Here is a 20,427-nt window from a genome sequence, read left to right on the forward strand (position 1 = left end):
GGAAGGAAAGAAGGGAGGGATGGTGGTGCCAATCGGCGTGGTCTCGTGGTTATCAGCTCGCTAGTGCGTGCATCGCCTCTCCCCACACAGCATCCGCTCCACTGCGGTGTGTCTTGAATGTGTTACACAATGTCTGGTTCCGATGTTTTGTTTTTTTTGTTTTTGGTTTCTATTCGATCACTTGCCATGACGTTTCCCATTTTTGGGGCGCGATGTTCTGTTCCATTTTACTGCGTTGGTTCATTAATAAATACATCTCCTCCCATCCCCCTCTTTGGTGATCTTGTTTATAGTTCGAACGCATTCCAAGCATATTTTTCAAGTGGCACTCTTGGGGCCCACTGACTCGAATTCCATTCTTTCCTTCGAAACTGCCAATAAACGCCAGCAGTCCCACGCCGTGCGGCCGTGTTCAAACGGATGCTTCTTCAAATGGGGTTAGGGGAGGGGGGGGGGGGGTGGTAGCTCCAAGGAAGCAGCTTGTATGTTTTCCACTTGAATTGTGGAGCGTTTGCTCCGCAGCTCGTGTTTATGTTAAACCTCGAACAAGCCCCTGCGCGTTAGGAAGAAAGAGAGAGAGAGAGTAAAAAAATCCACAAAATCCGTGACACATACATTCCAGATCATCTTTAACCAGCACTAGTGCCGAATGGGTTTCATCTTCTGCTTCTTTTTTGTTTGTTATTTATTCTTCCGCTGGTCGCTCGCTACTCAAGTGCAAATAGATCGAATGTAGCGCTGCAACCCGAAACCTGAAGCATCATCTTCTCGGGGCTAGCTTCTTGACCTTGCCCCTCGTTCGATGGGTTTTGGTTTAGAAATCGGCAGGCAGTCAGGCAGGCAGACAGGCCCCCCCTTCCCCGAGGCAAACATTGCTGACGAGAGCACACAAGATCGATGTGGTACGCTATGTTCGTGTTTCGAAAACGCGGCGACGATCCGTGGGATCCTGTTTTATTGTTGCATTGACGCACATTGTCGCTCGGCAGCTCGACACTACCTTGTTGCTTGCGGTTTGATGAGTTTCGATCATTAATGTTAAAACATTGTCCAGTATACGTCTACTATACTGCTGCTACTGTTTAAGCAGTTACATGCTTGCACAATCAACCCGAACTCCATCTGCATGACATTGTAAAACCACTCGATGCGCCCCGCGATCCGATGTATTTACAGTGTCATCCTGGCGTTCGTCTGCAAATCGGCCCCGTGAAAGGAGATTGTTCGCCATCGCGTCCGGGGCATTAGCAAACAAAAGCTTCATTTTAAGCAATCCTGGTTTTCGGCCAAGTGCCGTTAAATGGCAAACCATTTTACGTTATTGCGCCTGCCCATCTCTCTGTCTCTCTGCACTCTGGTGCACTCTAATTGACGTAAACCGTGCCCTATACCATTACGTCGTCGCCGTGTTCGGTCGCCTTACAGACAGTCTGCTGGCAGCGGCCTCTTATCGGGCTACCAACTTCCCGGATGCTAATGTACCTGGACCCATGTGTTTATTGCCGACAGGCACCTCCTGTCTGCGGTAGGGACACTCCCAGGTAGACCTGGTCCATGTGATTGGCTTCCTCTCTAGAAGAACGCAAAAGAATTGTCGCAAAACGAGAAACCAGCATAAAACGAAATGCATTAAAATCGTCCAAACATGGGGTTTTGTCTGGTTTTTATGCTGTAAGAAGGATGCAATAGCCCGAGACCACGACCACGACTGTTACAATATGAATATTTCTCCTGCTTCCTAGATCTTTCGTCCATCAACGGTGAACTGAACTAATAGCCCGACTTATAGAGCGAGCAAGAGACTCACATTAGGCTGTATTGTCTTGAAGTGAATTTTCTCTAGAGTTTTGTGATAAGTGAACAATACTGAAAAATGGGTATTAACCGACAACCAACGACCCCGATCTCGCTGTTGCGATCACAATTTCTGTTTCCTGATCGGAAGGTAAGTACCACGCAGGAAGATTGTGCGTCTATGGGAGGGTGGGGTTCGTTCAGTAAATAGCTTCCTGACGTCTCAAAACTACTGTAGGCGCGCGGTCCACAGCGATCCATCGTAAAACTATTATATTCTCCCTTTCCCTATTCTCTTCGGTGGTTCGAATCTAAAACTTTGTTTCAATTCATTCACCTGCAAGCAGCCCTCTTGGTGTCTATAGAATTGTCGCAATACCCACACCAATATCGACTCTCAGGACCGATGTGTTTCTTCACGAACACCACGAGAAAGGGGGTTCTCGCGCTCTCTCTTTCTCTCTTCATTGTGCATTAAATGATGATCTCTTTGTAGTTGTGGATGAGAAGTGAGATACCTCGCTTCGTTGATGCTATCCATAAATGCTGTTATACTGAGACTGATTCTGCACTCGGAAGAAAAAAAAACGTGAGAAACCCACCAGCAGCGAGCGCACCCATTCTCGCGCGTGTTCCTTTTTCTCGGAACTCGCTACGAGGTTCGCTCTCGGCCGCTAAAAACATCTGCTGGGAAAAGTAACACCGCCGACAACAACCGACGTCGCGGTTCTTATGTGTGTTTGTTTGTGTACCGGTGGCGTTGGGGATGCCTCGCGCCTCCATTCCGCGCCTCCATTCCTTGCTGTTGCTTCCCCAACTCCTGCAAAAGGGCTGGAAGGAGTGGCGACGATGTAAACATAACCTTAACCGGTGGCCGTCGGTCAAATGCCGCAAATCGGATTGTATTCGAGCCACTCGCAAGCGAACAATCGCCAGGCCTTTTGGGAGCTAGGCGTCAGTTACAATGTATTGTGTAATTTAGATATTCATCAACACGTGTTTTGGCATTTAAACAAATGTTTTAATGCTTTCTTGTGGTTATAATATGATTCAGTCGTTAATAGGAGATTTCAATGTAAAACAGAAAAAAACATGTCTTCAAGGGATTCGCTTCTGTTGAATGATATTTTTTTAAACATAAAATAATTAAAAGCAATGAAAAGATGCTCAAACACCCAGAATAAATTAAGAATAACCTCGTACTAATGTTAATCTTCCCCATGTTTTAAATAAAAACAATTATTTTAAACAATAATTCTTTAAACTGTTCTGTTAGCAACGTTACAATTTCATCACAAATCTGTAGCTTTCGATTCTCAAAACTACCGCTCACCGTACATGTTCGTTCCTGTTCATCGTCGGTATGGGGCGCCTCCTTCTCCACATGCCCCCCTGTTGATCATCAATCCGTCCGTCCGTCTGTAACGTCAAACCGATGCGCAAAGAGCGCGGCAGCAGTCTCAATGTGTTTTGATTTGTCTTTGCTTTTGCCCCCGCCACCGTCTGCATCATTCTCCGAAAGTGGGTGTGCGAACGGGTTTTTACACCGCCTATGGAGGGGCCGTGACCGTTCGACCGCCGGAACTCGCCAACACCAACACGACGCACTCTCGCTGTCGCCAATCATGCGGAGCCACAAAGCAACAAGTTCTATACGTACCCGTCGCTGCACAACACCGGGGCATGATCGACGCGTGCGTGTCTTGAAATCGGAATCGGAATCCCGAACCCTGGCCCGGTTTTTGAGCCAACTCTCAATGGTCCGGCTGTTATGCTTTGTTTTAATGAAACGAAATTCCGGCTGTTGTTTACTATACTTAGTACGGTGTGGCTGCGTTTATTGAAATATTAAAATCTCTTACAACAATTAAATGGCTGACAGTAGCCGATACATAATGTGGAAAAGGAAATGCTATGCTTTGCGCAAGCCTCTGAATGCACACAGAGTCACGTAATATGGAGTTGCACAAAACGCGATTCCGTATGGTATTACTGCTTTGCATCACAAACAGCGTTATACCATTACGGCACCTCCCATACTACCCCCATCTTCCTCCCCTTCGCCATTACTGTTTGTTTACCGCATGTTCGTGTTCCTCGCAAAAAAGCGCGTTCTCGTTCACAACCCCACAAAAGCATCTGTATTTGTGCACGGCGAGAACGTGCTGATGCACACACTTACACCACTCCGTAGAATACTAAATCCGCCACACATCTCGTGGCATATTGGCGCGGCTAAGCGTGCACCCCTCGGAACACCACCATCGAGTGGTACTCCGACGACGACGACGACGACGATTGCGTGCGTGTTCATCCCGCATCAACATCATCATCGTCATCATCATCGCGCCATAATCGTGGTAACCGGCGACTCGTGGTCAACCACCACCCAACGCCTCAGCTCAGCTCAGTGTTAATTCAACTGCCACCCGGTCCGGGTTCATCGTAAACCACGGTCTTGGGGTTTTGCAATCCGAGTTGGCGTCTGGCTCATTCTTGCTCGTTGGTGTGTCGTTGTGGCATCGAACGTCACGTTTGCATTATTCCGGAAGCTGCCATTGCATTCCGTGGCGTGTTTTCGTGGCGTGGCCACGGAGTAAGCACAGAATCCCGGCGTTTGGAAGCATCTAGAACCAACCGTGTGCGCGTGTGTTGTGACCGGCGTTCGTTCTATTGTGACGCCGTTCGGAAGAAGTTCGTTTGGTCGTTCCCGGTTGTATGTGTGTTTCTGAGTTTTCCGTTGTATGAGTTTCTTGTTTTTTTTTTTTTGGTGCGTCCCAAATTCATTGTGGCATGTAGACCGCGTGTGTGCGTGCGTACGCATGTGTGTGCGTGTGTGTGTGTGTGGGACAGACAAACAAATGGAAGCCACTTCGTATGCGACATCCCTCCCAGAGACATCCCGATCTATCGTCTCCCCTTTTCGTCTCCCTTGTCAGAAGCAAACAAAACAAGCAAATCGCAGTCTGCCATGCCATGCCATGAGGGTTTTTTTGGGTGTTCCCTGGTTGTTGGTGGCGTGCTGTACCACCGTCTGCTGCCTAGCAACGCCTAGTGGTGTGGTGTGGCCGTTCAAACGAGCGAGCCGCGCGGGGAGAGATGCCGAGCGGCAACGGGGGGAGGGGTTGCTCAGACGTCACACAACCCCTACGGGTTGCTCGTGCTGCAGAGGGGTTGTGCGTGTCTGAATGTCTCGGGGTTTTTTGCTTCTTCTTCTTCATTTCATTTGCGTATTGCCTCTGACGATGACGACCGATGCTCGCTGGTGAAGGTCACGGCAAGCACCATTGTCTCGACGTAAATTTTTGGATTGGTGGATTAAGCAGAAGGCAGGGGCGACTCCCGATGCCGCGCTGCACATTCCAACAAATGTCTAAAACAAAACAACAACAAAAACCGTTGTTTCCATCTTTCGTGGCCTGCTGCTGGTTGACTGTTGTATTGAGGAAAAAAAATGCCGAAATGGCTTGTTCCGATAAGATAAGATGCCGAGGGGGGACGAAGGGAAATGGGGGTTTCGGTGTCACCCAATGATTGGGTCGGTCTTCTTCACGAAAACGAGCTCCGGAGGGGGAAGTACCGAAAAAAAAATGCATTTTAACGCTTCGTAATGGCTGGTAATTGAAAGATGATTACAGTGATAACGCGTGCTCCGAGGGCAGGGGCCTGACGAGCCGGGGGGCTGGTGGGTGATTGAGTGACAGCTTGGAATGCGATCACTGTCACGAGCAACGCAAGCGGAGGAGCGGTTGGGCGATTCGATGATTCCGATGATGGTTGGATTTCTTTTTTTTTTGTTTTTTTGTTAATGTTTTGCCTTCCGCGATCATCGCGACGGGGAAATGGAGTCGCATGGTAGCTCATCGATCGATCGATGATAAGATCGATAAGAACACCACCTTAGAGAGCACCTTGGCTTCTGTTGACCTTATTTTCTTGTATTCCAATAATTGAAGAAAGTAAACCAAACGATTCTGGTGATTAATAGTGTTCAGCATATTGTGCGTTTGTACCAACAACAACATGCTCGATATCTGTCAGTCCACACACTAACGTACAAACAGCACACTCTCATGCGGTCTCAGTCCCCAGCAGTGCATGGTTTTGTTTGAAAGTGATCTAAGTGATAACAATCTGTTCAGAACGATACAACCAACGGCACCACGACCAATCGACCGAAACAATGAACCGGAACTCGCTGGAGAGTGCTCGGAAAAACTTTTTCATATCGGTCTGTGTTTGTTTGTGTGTGTGTTTGTGTTACATTTTTCGATTTACCCTTCTTTACCTTTTTCCCCAGTTGAACTGATCTGTTCTTCACCATCCATCTTCTTTTTACTCGCTCGCTGTGCTTGCGCTCGTGTGCTCTCTCTCTCTCTCTCTCTCTCTCTCTCTCTCTCTCTCTCTCTCTCTCTCTCTCTCTCTCTCTCACTCTCTCTTTGTGTCTGTGCGTCTTTGTGTGTTTCATGAGGCTTCCCTTGCTCCAGCCAAAAAGGGAACCGATACTTCAACCAGATCTAACATTCTTAGCTAACCGCATCTGTGTGCCTGAAATCTTCGTTTTTCTTAGCGTTTTCGCATTCTTCGCCTTCTTTCTTCGCCATCATGTGAGTGCTCGTGTGTGCGTCAATGGTGTTCTTGCCAGCAGCAAACAAAATAGAAAAAACAACTCGTCTAACCATTTTATTTGCACAACATTCTGCCCCAAAAGCTTCTCATCCCTTGTCCTTATTCCCATCCAATCGCTCTCGGAACTCATTAACACGAATGGTAAATGAAAGATAACTCCAGTTAGACGTCCACCATTTCGCACAATTCCGATTCATTCATCAATCCAGTGTTTAAACGGGGTGGTAGAGGGGACGGTGGGTCATCTCCGCTTTGCATGTTTGCTAACCGCATTCCTCGATCTGTCGCGAAAGATAAAAAAAAATGGTTTTGAAATTGTGGTGGAAAAATGAGGAATTTCCCTGGTCTGGCGCTCAGTACAGCGAGTAGCCATGTACCGGGTGTTACTCATCATGATTTTTTTTCTATCAAAGGCAAGCGAATGCAAATATTAGCCCATCCGTTATTGTGGCAATGATAAGAGGTGCTTAGCTAGAAATGAACTGTTATTTTCTTTTTTGCCGTAATCGCAATGCATGACGAATTTGCTTGGTTCTGACGTAAAGAGTGAGGAACGGGAGGTCCAAAAACGTCTTCGAGTGTTGAGCATTGGTTTGAAATACTGCGAATTAGAAAGGGTTTTTGTAGATGGAGTTTGGTAGAAAAAGTGTTGGAAATTAGTACAAAACAATCAAATTTTTTGCTTAATTAGAATCTTCATAAAACCGGTTCGTCGTCTACTGCTAAGTTCCGGTTCTTTCGTCTAATCTTATGTTAAAAGCTCTGTTACAACAGATCAATGTACACTATATCTATCAGCTACCGTGCACGTGTTTTGCGTGCTGGCACTCGCACAACGCAGACGATCAGTCATTGTCGCCATGTTGATCAAGCACTTGATCGAAGCAACACGGTGTGCGTGGAAAAAGGTGTGAAACCACCAGCCGTAATAGGGAAGTTGTAAAGATACGAATTGCTAAACAAATTTACAAAACGGAACTCAACAAAAGAGGGACCGAGTATGGTATGTTTGGCGCCGCGGCATCTCATGTTACTGGTGCTGCCGGAGATAAGAGTTGAGTCCGCACCCTCGCGTCGTATGCCTTTCATGTTAAACTCGCCCGATCATGAGGTAGACGGTAGACAATTGCGCAATATAATGCCATTGCCGGTATTCAGCTTGAAGCCAGGGTTTTGTTGTACAACATTTGCTTGACTAGATCCGTTTGTGCATGTCCGTTAATCGATTCATTAGATGCGTTGCCAGTTGTTCTCATTTACATGACAAAATGTCGCGTCTTGCACACACACACACGCCATTCGCCTCTCCAGTGACGTGAAGTTTCCAGAATACCCAAGTAATCCATTCGTTTAAGGTCACCTTGGTGGCGGTAATGTCGACTCCACACTAACCAACCATTTGGGACGAATCATTTGTCTCTCAGATTTGTTTCTCTCAAATGTCAATGTCAATACAATGTCCATCAACACCCATCATCGAAAGGGGTGCTTGTATGCTGCCGGAAGTGATAATTGGTGCTACATTCCGCTAAATCCACCATTTCGCGTCTCTTAACCACCCATCTTGCCTTTCCATCGTCATGATTTCAAAGTATTCCGCAATTTATCCATCGTCGATCGTCATCGCACTGTCATCGCGTCACGTTTCTAACGTTCTTCGTCTTTCCCTTCTGTTTTCCTCTTGTTCCAGATGTCCGACATCGCCGACACCGGTACGCCCACGCCACCACCAACGAGACACAATCTGTTCGCCTCCAACTCCAATGCGCCACTTTCGGGCTCCACATCCGGATCAAACTCCAACCTATCCAACGGCTCCATGTCTTCAGCAGCACTAGAGGTAAGCAGTGAAAAGCAGGACGCATCATTGGCGCCGGACTACTCATCCCTCACCCCGTCTATGCAGTTCCTCTTTTCGCGTGATTCACCGCGAACCTCGATGATCTTGAACGGCCACCATAAATCCCAACCACCAAATTCGCCTTCTTAATCATCACCGTGTCGCCGAAGCACAGCGGACTAGACGTCGGCTAGCCGTCGTCGACGATGTGGGCACAATTTGCGTATTAATCGATATAAATAACACCGCGAGCACTTCGTAAGCTCCTTGTGCGCTGCCTGCAACCTGATCTAACCTGTACCTTGGTGACACTTCTCGATCACCGATCAGCCTTACCTGAGCAAGAGAGAGAGAAAGAGAGAGGAGTGTGTGTGTGTATGGGTTCTCGATGAAAGTCAGCACAGCTGATTCATCGGGGTTTGCCGTTCGCGTTTCGCGGAATTCCTCCTCGAACGACGAAGCCAAGATGATGGTCGTGAATCGGGACGGTGATAACCGCGGAGTGCGCACGCTGTGTCTGTTTGTTTGTCTGGTTTGTTGTTGTCACGATGGCCCCTCGATAGCCGATGGCCTTATGTAACCTTCTCTCCCCCCGAGGGGCTGGCTCAAGTGCACTTGAGGAGGATTTGCCTTACATTCAATCATTCCCCTGATTGGGTCACTGCAAATGAACCAATAATGACGTTGTTAATCGATTGTCATTCGCACCGCGTTGATTAGAGCTGATCTTTCACCTCCCTGACCAAAGGGAATCCCACGGGAAGGGGTCCGTAAACTGTTGACAGTATCTTGTCAGAGTTTGATGACAGCAAACAGACGCGATCGCTCTTCGCGATCGCGATCTCTTGGTACAAATTGAGTATTTTGTCCATTTCCGCTACCTGTCACTGGCAGGGCACAACCATCTCATGGAGTCGCCTGGTGCGTGACAACAAAAAACGGTCCCTCAAACAGAGACAACAGTCGACGTCTAGATAGAGAGTGAGAAAGCAAAGTAAATAAATAGGTGCAAATTCATTCCTGTCAGTTCGTGTGGTTCAAGAAACATCGGACGGGGAGGGTTTGCCATTATTTGCCCGGGGGGGACGCGACACCGTTGACAGATAGATGGACACACGCTCCGGAAGCAGGCTAATGCCCTTGTCGTCTATTTATGCTACTCCGTCATTCATCTCTCGGTCTTGTTACGAAACAGTCTTTTCGTAGTAATTAGGACAGAAATGTTACCAGCATTACCATCGGGATTCTTGGAAAACCCAAAGATCTCAAAGAGAGTCCAAGGGTGTCGCCAGAGTGTGTTTCCTGCGAACCGCGAGTTCAGTTGTTTCCTGCCATCCGACTGTCTTGGAGGTAAATTGAAGGCAATGAAAATAAATCGTTACAATCCATTGAGCGAGCTCGCATCGCATCGTCGCATGAGGCAACCGTTTTCCTCCGAATATGTTACGGCTTCCGTTGAACCGTTCGGAGGTGCCCAAGATGCTCTTCACTACAAGCTGGCAATCACTACGCTAATAAGCGCTAAGCAGCATCTTGGCGACTGTCTCTGCATCTCTGCCACGACGACGACGACGACAACATCACCAACGAACCGGCACGGAAATGGAATTCCGCGTAAAATCCCATCGCGTAGCGGGTAGCCGGTTTCGAGGAATTGTCGCGTGCAGGTCACGATCTATTTTTCACACCACAGACACACACACACACACTCGCAGTCAGAACAGCTGCTGGCGCCCCTTACCTTCTGCCCGGCCGGATTTCTTTCCATTTTCCCTCCGTTCGGAGCCGCTTCGCCACCGCGTTGAACCTGCTGAACTTGTTTCTTGCAGATTCTAGAGACGAGGCGACACGACGAGATAGAGATGTTTCGGTTTGCAAAAGGTATATGTCTGGGTGGAAAGATGATCGTGTCTCGTGGCATAGGCATATTAGAAGTTGCTGGCGTCACAGCTGTGCTGTCGTCTGGTGGACTGAAATTGGGTTGACAGAAAAGGCCAACGAACGGGTGTGAAATATGCTTCTTTGTTAATTTTGAACACAACATAATTTTGAACCAGACAGTACGAGTGTCCTGGATGATCGATGGCTGATCGTGCAATCACGGTCATAACTCATGCTCCATTCTGTACCAATTCGGTCACGGTTCGAGCACATCCTCGAACGAAATGCCTGATCAACCTACTTTGCTTTGCTGCCGAATGTTGGCTCAAACTCAAGCGACCCGAAGACCGCGATGAGTGGGTTTGAAATGGATGGCTGGTAATATGCAAAACCGAAATCGCTGCCAACAGCGCCCGAACCGGTCAACCGGACCGGATTCACCGTGCTTAGCTCAGTCCACTCAGAACGAACGAACGATCAACAGCGACCGCGACCGCGATCTAGCGCGATAGAACGAACAAGCAAACCGCAAACCCCGTGAAGTAAACGATCGAACGCGAATCCGCAAACCAAACAAAACGTAATCGAACACGAAAGCCGCGCCAAATCGCGTGACACCGATTATACTCCTCCGGCCACAACTTCCCTTCTGGCAAAACGCCAAAAAAGCAACAAGAAGCAAAGCGAACCAACGACGAGTGAACGACAATCTAACTAAAGGTCATTAGGAGAGCGCCTTCTTCTTCTTGCCCAGCTGGTGGTTTAGAACAAACAATTGGCACTAGTGCTCGTGAAGGAAGTACCACAATAGAGCCCACGAATCAACGAGATAACACACCGACCATCAGCATCAGATCTTCTGCCCCCTCTCCTCCTTCTCAGGTGTGACAATCGTGATCGTGTACGGTGCGCTTTTCGCATTGAAAATTACTGAAGCTAGTGAGCTTGTGTGTGTTTGTGAGTGGGAAGAAGAGTCGACCGGTGGACGACGCGACTCGCGGTCGCGGTCTAAAAATAATTTCTCACCATTACGTCTAGACTTACGGTGACTGTACTCCATGTGCGCCAACACAGCTCAAGCCGCACGCGCTTTGAAGTCATTCAAATGTTGGCTTCGCCTCGGTTACGCTCTATTGCACTCGTCAATACTAGACCATGCTCGGCGTGGTGAGAAGGAGCTGTAAAACGGGTGGCTCTAGGGCTTCCCAGAAAGTAGCATTAGCATCATAAGGTTGCAGTTCAATTGCTCTCGTTCGAGTCCAATAAATCTTTACGATCGTTTGCTGGCCAATGATCGTAAAACCGAGTAACGAGATGCAAATTGTAGCATCACCGCTAACCGTGGCTCATGAACAATCACTCACTCGCCCCGGGGAAGAATGTCCATTCTTTGCTGTCCCCCACCTCGAAAAACTCCCCTGCGGTCAATCAACAAATATAAATCTTCGTCGCTTTGTTTTGATTGTTCCCAGTGGCCTTTTTTTGGTGCGATAAGATCACCGAGCCCTGGAGCGAGTAGAGAACGATGTCAATATGGGACCGTTTCCGGCGTGTGTGTCGCTTAGTCAGCGCTCCAATTTAAGGGTGTGCACCATGTTTTATCACGTAATCACAATCGCGCCTCACCGAGGTGAATGTGAACTCATGCATCAATCGGGTGTGTGTCGCGCCTTTTGCTACCTATCAATTAGCGATAATAGCGGGCGGACAGAGGCCAGCTGGGACTTGCTGGGTTCCCATGCAAAATCGTCGCTTGCCTTCTTGGTTGATAATTGTATCTTTCTTCTCCTTCTCCGTCTTCTCCTTCTCGTAGGTCCTGAACAGAAGCGTCGGAAGCAAAAGCTCGAAACTGTCGAGCTCGAGCTCCAGCTCGACCAGCAGCTCCAGCACGACGACGAGTCATGTGGCACAGAGTACCTCCTCCACGCAGCGAATGTCGTCACTAAAGTCATCCTCCAGCAGCACCTCGTCCTCGGCGGCCGCCGTCAAGCAGGGGCTGGGCGAGATGCAAAGCTCGATCGCCGAGATGAAGAACATGATGGGGCACAACAGCTCCAGCTCCAGCACTACCACCACCACCTCCTCGTCCACCCAGCAGAGTTCCTCCTCGTCCATCTCATCGTCCTCCACGAAGACGGCCGCCGCCGCCGCCGCCGCCACCCTTGCCAGCCTTCAATCACGCAAACTCTCCGCGAATACCCTCTCCCCGAGTCCATCGTCGAAGATCAGCGATCTACAGAAGCGGTAAGATGAGGAGCACCGAGCTCGATCGATCGATCGTCGCAACATCGCCTCCTACTAATGCTCTCGTTTCCATTTTGCACAGATTACGCTCCTCGATGGACAGTCTGGATGATCCGCAGGGCCCGACCGATCCGCTCGTCACCTTCCCGGACTCCGAGACGGACGACGATCTGTCGAGCATCGCGTCGGGCCTGAAACCGATGAGCATGGTCGTACCGAACGGGCATGGTTCACTCGTGAACGGTACCAGTTCCGGATCCCTCGGTAACGCCACCGTCGATACGGTCAAGTTCGAGCAGAAAAAGATGACCTCGGAATCGAAGACGAAGCTGGTGAAGGATGGATTCAGCAGCGAACAGGCGACACTGAATTCGGCTGAATCGAAGAAGCTGCACGCCGGTGACCTGCAGTACCAGGAGCAGGCCGCCCTGGCCGCCATGAGCACCCGCACCGAGGTTGATGGTGTGACGGCGGAAGAGAAGGGAGCGATACTGAAGGTAGGCCTGGCATGCAGATGGCGATAAGCGGGATGTGCTCTGTATGCGGTGGAAAAGAGCGCCGGAGGGGGTTTTGACAGTGATTTATTGTTGCATAAATGGCTCCTACGGCTACTGATGATGATGATGATGATGATGATGATGATCTCGGCGCGAAGACGAGAGCGCGTTCTCGTGAACGCTATCGCTATAGACCAGAGCGCCAGTCGAGCTCGGTACAAGCCGAGCGTGATGAATCATAAACGGCGGGACAATTCGATGTTGCGATCTGTTGCTTCTGGGGCTTTCTGTTAGCGCCCGGCGATACGGTGTACAATACGATGAATCATTCGCACCGCCGATGGTCTCGTAGAACGTAATTTGATCGCCACGCTGGTGTTCTAGATCCTTATAGGTGAACCCCAAGTAGTCAGTATGAACACCATAACCTGCGGTGATGCCAGTTGCGTTCGGATAGGTCAATACGGTCGCGTGTCGCACCTTGTTTTGCCGCCGACCGAACCACCTAATGACCTGAACCACCGTCGTAACCTTTACACCACGTCGTCCTGTCAATGTCAAACCACAAAAACCCGGAGCATGCGCACTGTCTGGTCGCGTGTCCCATCGTCCAGTGTCTGGTCAAAGCAGCAGTTCCCGACAGTTCCTTTCGTGTGATGTGACGGAATGTAGCGGGATTTCCGGTTGGAAAAGGGGATGTTTGTTTCGCGGTCGGCCAGCTAATCTAGACTGATTAGGAGGACATCATCAGAATTGTTAGTCGTCGTCGTTGCGCGATCGCCGACCGACCAGTTGACCGTTTGCCTTGCTCTCGGCAGCATCAGGCCGGGGTGCTTGGTTGGTACTAGTGTGTAAGGATGTTGTTCGGCCGTTACGTCATCCGTCGTGTCAGCTTGGCAGTCAAGCAACACTCGGCCCATGGCACCAAGCTAATCACACGCCAGCAGTGCAGTGGCAGTAGTGGTCCGAAAGAACAACTGTGCCAATCACAGCGCCTATCGTCGGCCCGAAATCGCTCGCAAGTGGTACGTAAAACAGGTTGAGTGTAAGGAGTCGAGTGTTTTGTGCGAAGAAAGGGAGGGAGCGTTATTGATTTTTCTGCTATACTACGAAAAGTTGCTGAACCTGCTGGGTACTAGTCGTGCTGCCGTGCTCGCCGCATTCCTTCACGCGTTCACTAGCGCGTTTCGGTTGCAGGTATCCGTGCAGTATTCTTGGCACCAAGAATGGGCACCAGGGCGGGCACACCAGTGAAAGGGATCGAATTCTGTTGTTGACTGACCTGAGAAATCAGTTTATTAATAACAACTGGCTGCCCGCCCCGAGGGTGATCCTTCTATATGAAGGCGCCACGGCCGCAAATCCGGCTCCAGTTTAGTGTAATCAGTCGAACTGGCTGGACCGTGCTGAGCAAAAGTGGTGGGGCCATCCTGATGGTGGCCTGGTGAGCGATAACAGTGCTGCTGCATGCCTTGGCAGTCGTGAAGCCAATTGGCACAATCTGCGCCAGTTTGCGGTTAATAGATTCATTGTAACCTTGTTCTCGGGTGTTGCTACTTTGTGTTTGAGTGTAACTTTGCAGAAAGGTTCAACACATATGGTAGAGATGGCTTGTGGAATCGTGCGGTAGGTAAAAAAAAACGTTTTCCTTTCTCCACGATACGGTTTCAATTGTGAGTTCAAATACTGAGCTTCCAAAACATCAGCGGATTCGCACGCACCACGTTCGTGGATTAATATCTACTACAAGGACTCCGCTACATGCCAATGTGTCCTGTTCGTGTTTTTATTGTGCGCCATCAAGCCATCGCTATATGGCTGGCAATATAATAGTCACTGTTTTTGTTTTACAACTCCCCATATTTCAACGGAGATGGGAGACTAGATAAGGCGTGGTGCTTAGGGCTTACCCTCCGGGGAAATTAGTTTGAAGTTTTTGCAGCACTGGGAGAAACTGCACGCACGACATCAATTAAAGGATTGGGTAAGGACCTGTCCATTAAGCGCCAGAAACTGAGGCCGCGTATGACAAGTGACTGACCATCAGAGAGACAAAGAAGGTTGCCAAACAAGCTAACATAATACAAATGAATGTACGTTAATCGACTTGCTAAATTATGCCAGAGTTAGCAAAATACTAGGAAATTGAAATGAGCGCATTCTTGATAAACTCTGATTTATGATGTTCCGATAGTGAAGCTGTTATCACTCCATCAGTTCAAGAGATTCTGCAACGCAACGAAGGCGCATTACAAGAATACGATCTCCAATACATCACGGCAGATGCCTCACGCTTTCGTGACGCACATCTTTCGCGGCAAAAAAAAATCGCCATCTCGAGTGAAATGTATGTTTTGATCGATTCGATTAGACAGGTCAGGAGGTCTATTTAAGCGGTTTGTTTGGACCAGAAAACGCAGAAAACGGACCAACCGGCAATGGCTTGGTTTACTGTTGCTTCCTGCGAACCGCTGCGAACGTTCGCGTTTTTGTTTGATTTATGTCACCGACGTCAATCGGCGAACGCACATCTCTGCAGTGACCTGCGTTTAGCGCGCTACTAGGGGCCGGGTGTTGGGAGGTGTCATGAGATGTGGCCAAATGGCGTGTGTACACAACTGGCATCAACGCATACTCCCGAGGTGCACAAACACACACTCTATATTTTAGGCCACGTTTTCACGATCCGGAGCCGTTTTGGTGCTCGTGCTTGAAGGGAAAACCCTCCCGTGACTCGTCCACGACGATCACCATGATCGTGAGATCGCCAAATTTTCCGCCGCTTTCAAGTAGCACCAACACACGGAGCAGATCACTCTGCACGATGGCAACGATCGTGTTGCCGCTCGAGCAGCAGCAGCAGCAGCAGCCACTGCGTTCGCAACAGTAGTACGAACGAGCGAGCGAAACGAAACGGTTCTACCGGTCCGAATCCGTTTAACGCGAACGAAACCCACGAAACGCGAAACGAAACGCGGTCGATAGGAAATCGATCGCTTTCCACTTTTTACCGGTTCCGATTACAGAAAGATCGCGGCATGTCCGCCGGTTGGTAAAGTGTCCTGGTTCGGGCTTTAGTGAAAGGTTGCTACACGTGCTAGCTCGTCGCGTTCTGCTTGGTGTGTTTGCCGGGACAATCAGGGACAATCGGTGAATCGGATCGTTTGCGTAACCTTACGCACATAAGCCATACGCGTGACCATCGTGTGCGTGCGTGCGTGCGTGCGAAACGAACGCAATTAAGTAATCGAAAAGGAATCGAAAGGACGAAAAGTGGTGCTGGCTAGTGTGTAAAGGATGAGCAATCAGGCACCGTGGCCCGTCCGGAAGGGTATCTTCCGGTCGACCGGACAGTCGGACTTTGTGCCAACGCGCACGCCAAGTCCGATCGTGGAGTTCCCATTGTCACCGCCACCACTCGCACCAACGGGCCAACCACCGGTGATGTCCGGCAAGTTGGCCAGCGCGACGGTCGGTGGTGGAGGTCCTCATCGGAACGGCATTACCCTGAACGTGGCCAGTCCAGTGCATCCGGGCAGTCCCCGGGTTACGATTGTCGAGAGTCCTCTGAGCAATCCAGGCAGTCCGATGGGTTGTGCCGTGCGGACGACGGTCGAGGTACCGATCGAAGGAGTACCGCAGGTGAGCCGTAAGGGCAGCATGTTAACCTCCGCCAGACAGAGAGGAGGTGGTTCCTCACGGGGCAAGGGGCGAAGGGCAACCATCATAAGACAACAGGTCGCCCCCGACTGGGAGCGGGGCAGGAGGACATGGACGTCCTTGACCGATGGTAAACAATGGGATCCCGAAAATAGAAAAGTCGCGTCCGCGTTCCTCCATCCCATCGCTGTTCCGGCTGTGTGGCCGGCAAAAAATGGCGTCAGAAGGAACGGCCATCCGCAAATAGAACATTAGGCCGCTTATTAAAAACCCAACCGGAGAACCCGAGCGGCTGGCGGTGATGGTAGTGGCGACGGTGCCGCTGTGTGCTGTGTGTGTGTGGAACGGGCGGCCATTTGGCACCTAAAAATAGTGTAACCGGACGGACCGACGGACGGACGGACGATGACCAGCGCGCGATATACACAAACTACAAACTAATAACGTATCCAACGCGTTTTTGCGCGCTTTTACTTGTCTTCAATTTCGGTCATTGCTGGCCGGGAGTAACGTTGCATCTTGCATTCCCTCCCCGTAATCACACACACCTGCACGCACGCATGTGGGGCAAGATTCTTACTGGCACGAGCAATAGGAGATCATCTCATAGAAGAAGTTAATGGTAGCATCACGGAATCAGCTCTCGAGCTCTAATTCCATAAACAAAGATAAAATATGAATACAACAAAGCCACGAGAACAGGGGGCCCCGAGATCGCTATAAATTGGCTGGAATTTTCATTGATCCTCGACGATCCTCGTGATCGTCTCGATTTATGCTTCCTTTTCGCATTACATTTAGGTTAGTTTGTGGCATTGCGTGGTCTAGACCGGGCCTTCATCATTGACATCATGCGAAGGAACGATCGGTTTTCGGGCCGGACGGAGCATCGGCGGATGTTGAACTCGGCTACTGAGGATTGGTTACTATAAACATCTGCTATAAAACTCTCCTCACTCACATGAAGTAGCCACCATGAGTTTGTCTAATTGATCCTCAGTTAGTCAGCGTTTAGGGCAATTGACGGGTTCGATGTATACCGTCCTATTTTAGGCTTCGTTAGCAGCAGTTCGTCCAGTCCGGTCTTATCACTACACACTAGCTGTGAAGTGTCACTTCACACTATCTACTACCAGCTATGTGTGACTGCGTGCTACTTGTTGGGCACGATACTGGATTGATGCTCGGTTAAACGCCGGCCAGCAGTGTTCTCGTTTCGACCGTTCGTCAGTGATTTCACCATTAACGAGGGTTCGCTTACTCACCACGAAATGGAAGTGATAACGCATTAGCCCACTGGTTGGATACCAACTGGTTCGTCTCGTCTCGTCTCGTTTATCGTCTGATAGTCTGGCGACAGTACGGCGTTCGCGCATTTGCCATACGATGATTCGCTTGTTTTCGCGTGTCGATTGGCCCTCCCCCGGGCGCCTCATTAGTGATGGGCTCATCGATGATGAGCTTTCGCTCATTTAACATACTCTAACTGGTAACACTCGACACTTCAGACACGGCTCTGTTGGCCTTCGCCGGCGACTGTCGCTGGTTTACGATCGTCGCTACGTTGTAGACATTGCTTATCTCACGGTCTCACGTTCTCTCTCTATCTCTCTCTCTACTCTCCCTTTGGCGTTACAGGAGGCACGATCTGTGAAGATGGGAGACTTCCAGCAGGCGGAAGCAAACAACATCGCAGCCCACAGTCGCAAAGTACAGAGTGATCACTTCAGGTGCGTAAAAACAACCGACTACTCGTGCTACTCACTAACTGCTACTCACCACCGATGTCCGCTAATCGCTAATCGCTTTCTTCTTATTTTCTAGTGCGGAAAACAAGGCCATCTCGCAGGCACAACAGAAGCAAACCGTCTCATCCAGTGGCATCTTTAACCAGGAGAAACACATCTCCTCGACGACCCAGTCCTCGTTTACCTCGTCGAACACGCGCACAATCAGTTCGTCCTCGCAGATGAGCACCCTATCGTCCTGCATGATGAACGGCGTCAAGCACGGTGGTACGGACGACTTCCCATCCTTCGACGATCTCGAGCGGTTGGGAAGCTGCCCGGAGGAGATCGATGGTACGATCGCACGCTACTCGAACCATCTGGCCAAGTTCGTACAGAACCTACAGAAACCGGAGCAACAGCTCAAAGATGAGGCACCGACAATGCTGAACCACATGAACGAAATCATCCGGCGTGCCTGGGCTGTACCGACGCACGGACACGAGCTCGGTGCAACGCTTTGCGATACGCTGCGCAATACAGGCGGACTGGATATTCTTATGCGGAACTGCATGGACAACGATTCGGATGTACAGTTCTCTTCAGCGCGCCTGCTCGAACAGTGTCTTACGACGGAAAACCGTACCCACGTGGTTAAGAATGGGCTCGATAAGGTGGTGAAGGTGGCGTGCGTCTGTACACGGAACAACGCTACGGATCATTCGCGAGTCGGTACGGGCATCCTGGAGCATCTGTTCAAACACAGCGAGGATACGTGCTCGAACGTGATCGAGCTCGGTGGTCTCGATGCGGTGCTGTTCGAGTGTCGCAAAAACGACGTCGAAACGCTACGCCACTGTGCCGGTGCCCTGGCTAACCTGTCACTGTACGGTGGGGCGGAGAATCAACAGGCGATGATCAACCGTAAGGTACCGTCCTGGTTATTCCCGCTTGCTTTCCACAACGACGAAAACATCAAGTACTACGCCTGCCTTGCCATCGTCGTGCTCGTCGCCAACAAGGAGATCGAAGCAGAGGTCATCAAATCGGGTACGCTCAATCTCGTCGAACCGTTCGTCACCTCGCACAATCCGTCCGACTTTGCAAAGTCCAACCTAGCGCACGCACACGGCCAGAGCAAGCACTGGCTACAGCGATTGGTACCGGTACTGAGTTCGAAACGCGAGGAGGCCCGCAATCTGGCGGCCTTTCACTTCTGCATGGAGGCAGGCATCAAGAAGGAGCAGGGGAATACGAACATCTTCAAGGATATCGGTGCGATCGAACCACTGATACGGGTGGCCAGCTCACCGAATGCGATCGCCTCCAAGTTTGCGGCGCAAGCGTTGCGCTTGATCGGTGAGACGGTCCCACACAAACTGTCCCAGCAGGTGCCACTATGGTCGATCGAGGATGTCCGGGAGTGGGTGAAGCAGATCGGGTTCACCGAGTACGAGCAGCACTTCTACGAGTCGAAAGTGGACGGTGATCTGTTGCTGCAGCTGCAGGAGTCGAACCTGCGGGATGATATCGGCATCAAGAACGGTATCCAGCGGATCCGGTTTGAGAGGGAGCTGCAGAACTTGAAGAAGATGGCCGACTACAGTTCGCGCGATCACGACGGCATCCATAGCTTCCTGAACCGCATCGGACCGGAGTACACGATCTACACTTATGCGCTACTGAACGCAGGCGTCGATCTGGAATCGTTGCGCGATCTGGACGAAGATCAGCTGATCTCACCGTGCGGCATCAAGAACTCCATTCACCGGGCCCGCATACTAAACGTGATCCGGTTGAGCGATTCGATTCCCGCGCTCCGCTCGGAGCAGAGCACGGAGAAGAGTCTCGATGTGTTCGTTAGCTACCGGAGAAGCAACGGTTCTCAGCTCGCTAGTCTGCTAAAGGTGCATCTGGAGCTGCGCGGCTTCTCGGTGTTCATCGACGTCGAGCGGCTGGAGGCCGGCAAGTTCGATAACAACCTGCTGCAGAGCATTCGCCATGCGAAACACTTCCTGCTCGTCCTGACACCGGAGGCGCTCGATCGTTGCTTGGATGATGCTGACGGCAAGGACTGGGTGCACAGAGTAAGTGTGACGCCACTGTGGGAGGCCTAGGACAACGGCTAATTTCGAATCCGGTATTGTCACTTTTA

General features: G+C 50.2%; 1 protein-coding gene across 18 annotated transcripts in view; it reads left to right on the forward strand.

The window, feature by feature from the left end:
* The window catches only part of LOC125955784 (NAD(+) hydrolase sarm1), a 36,477-nt gene that overhangs the window by 14,258 nt on the left and 1,792 nt on the right, over positions 1–20,427 (forward strand). For 4 of the 18 annotated variants that reach the window (XR_007469109.1, XM_049686953.1, XM_049686962.1 and 1 more), the window contains 5 exons: positions 8,114–8,263; positions 11,958–12,388; positions 12,471–12,885; positions 18,184–18,275; positions 18,370–20,359. Coding sequence is in view for 17 of the 18 variants with exons in the window: in XM_049686953.1 (XP_049542910.1) it covers positions 8,114–8,263; positions 11,958–12,388; positions 12,471–12,885; positions 18,184–18,275; positions 18,370–20,359 (3,078 nt within the window). In the remaining variant the exon portion in view is untranslated. Of the gene's footprint in view, positions 1–1,742; positions 1,946–4,202; positions 4,537–5,417; positions 6,402–7,611; positions 7,761–8,113; positions 8,264–10,688; positions 11,027–11,957; positions 12,389–12,470; positions 12,886–18,183; positions 18,276–18,369; positions 20,360–20,427 lie in introns of those variants that run through there. The other 14 variants (XM_049686955.1, XM_049686960.1, XM_049686959.1 and 11 more) reach the window with 14 other exon arrangements.

This window comes from Anopheles darlingi, chromosome 3 (genome assembly GCF_943734745.1).
Source record: "Anopheles darlingi chromosome 3, idAnoDarlMG_H_01, whole genome shotgun sequence".
NCBI classification, from domain to species: Eukaryota; Metazoa; Arthropoda; class Insecta; order Diptera; family Culicidae; genus Anopheles; species Anopheles darlingi.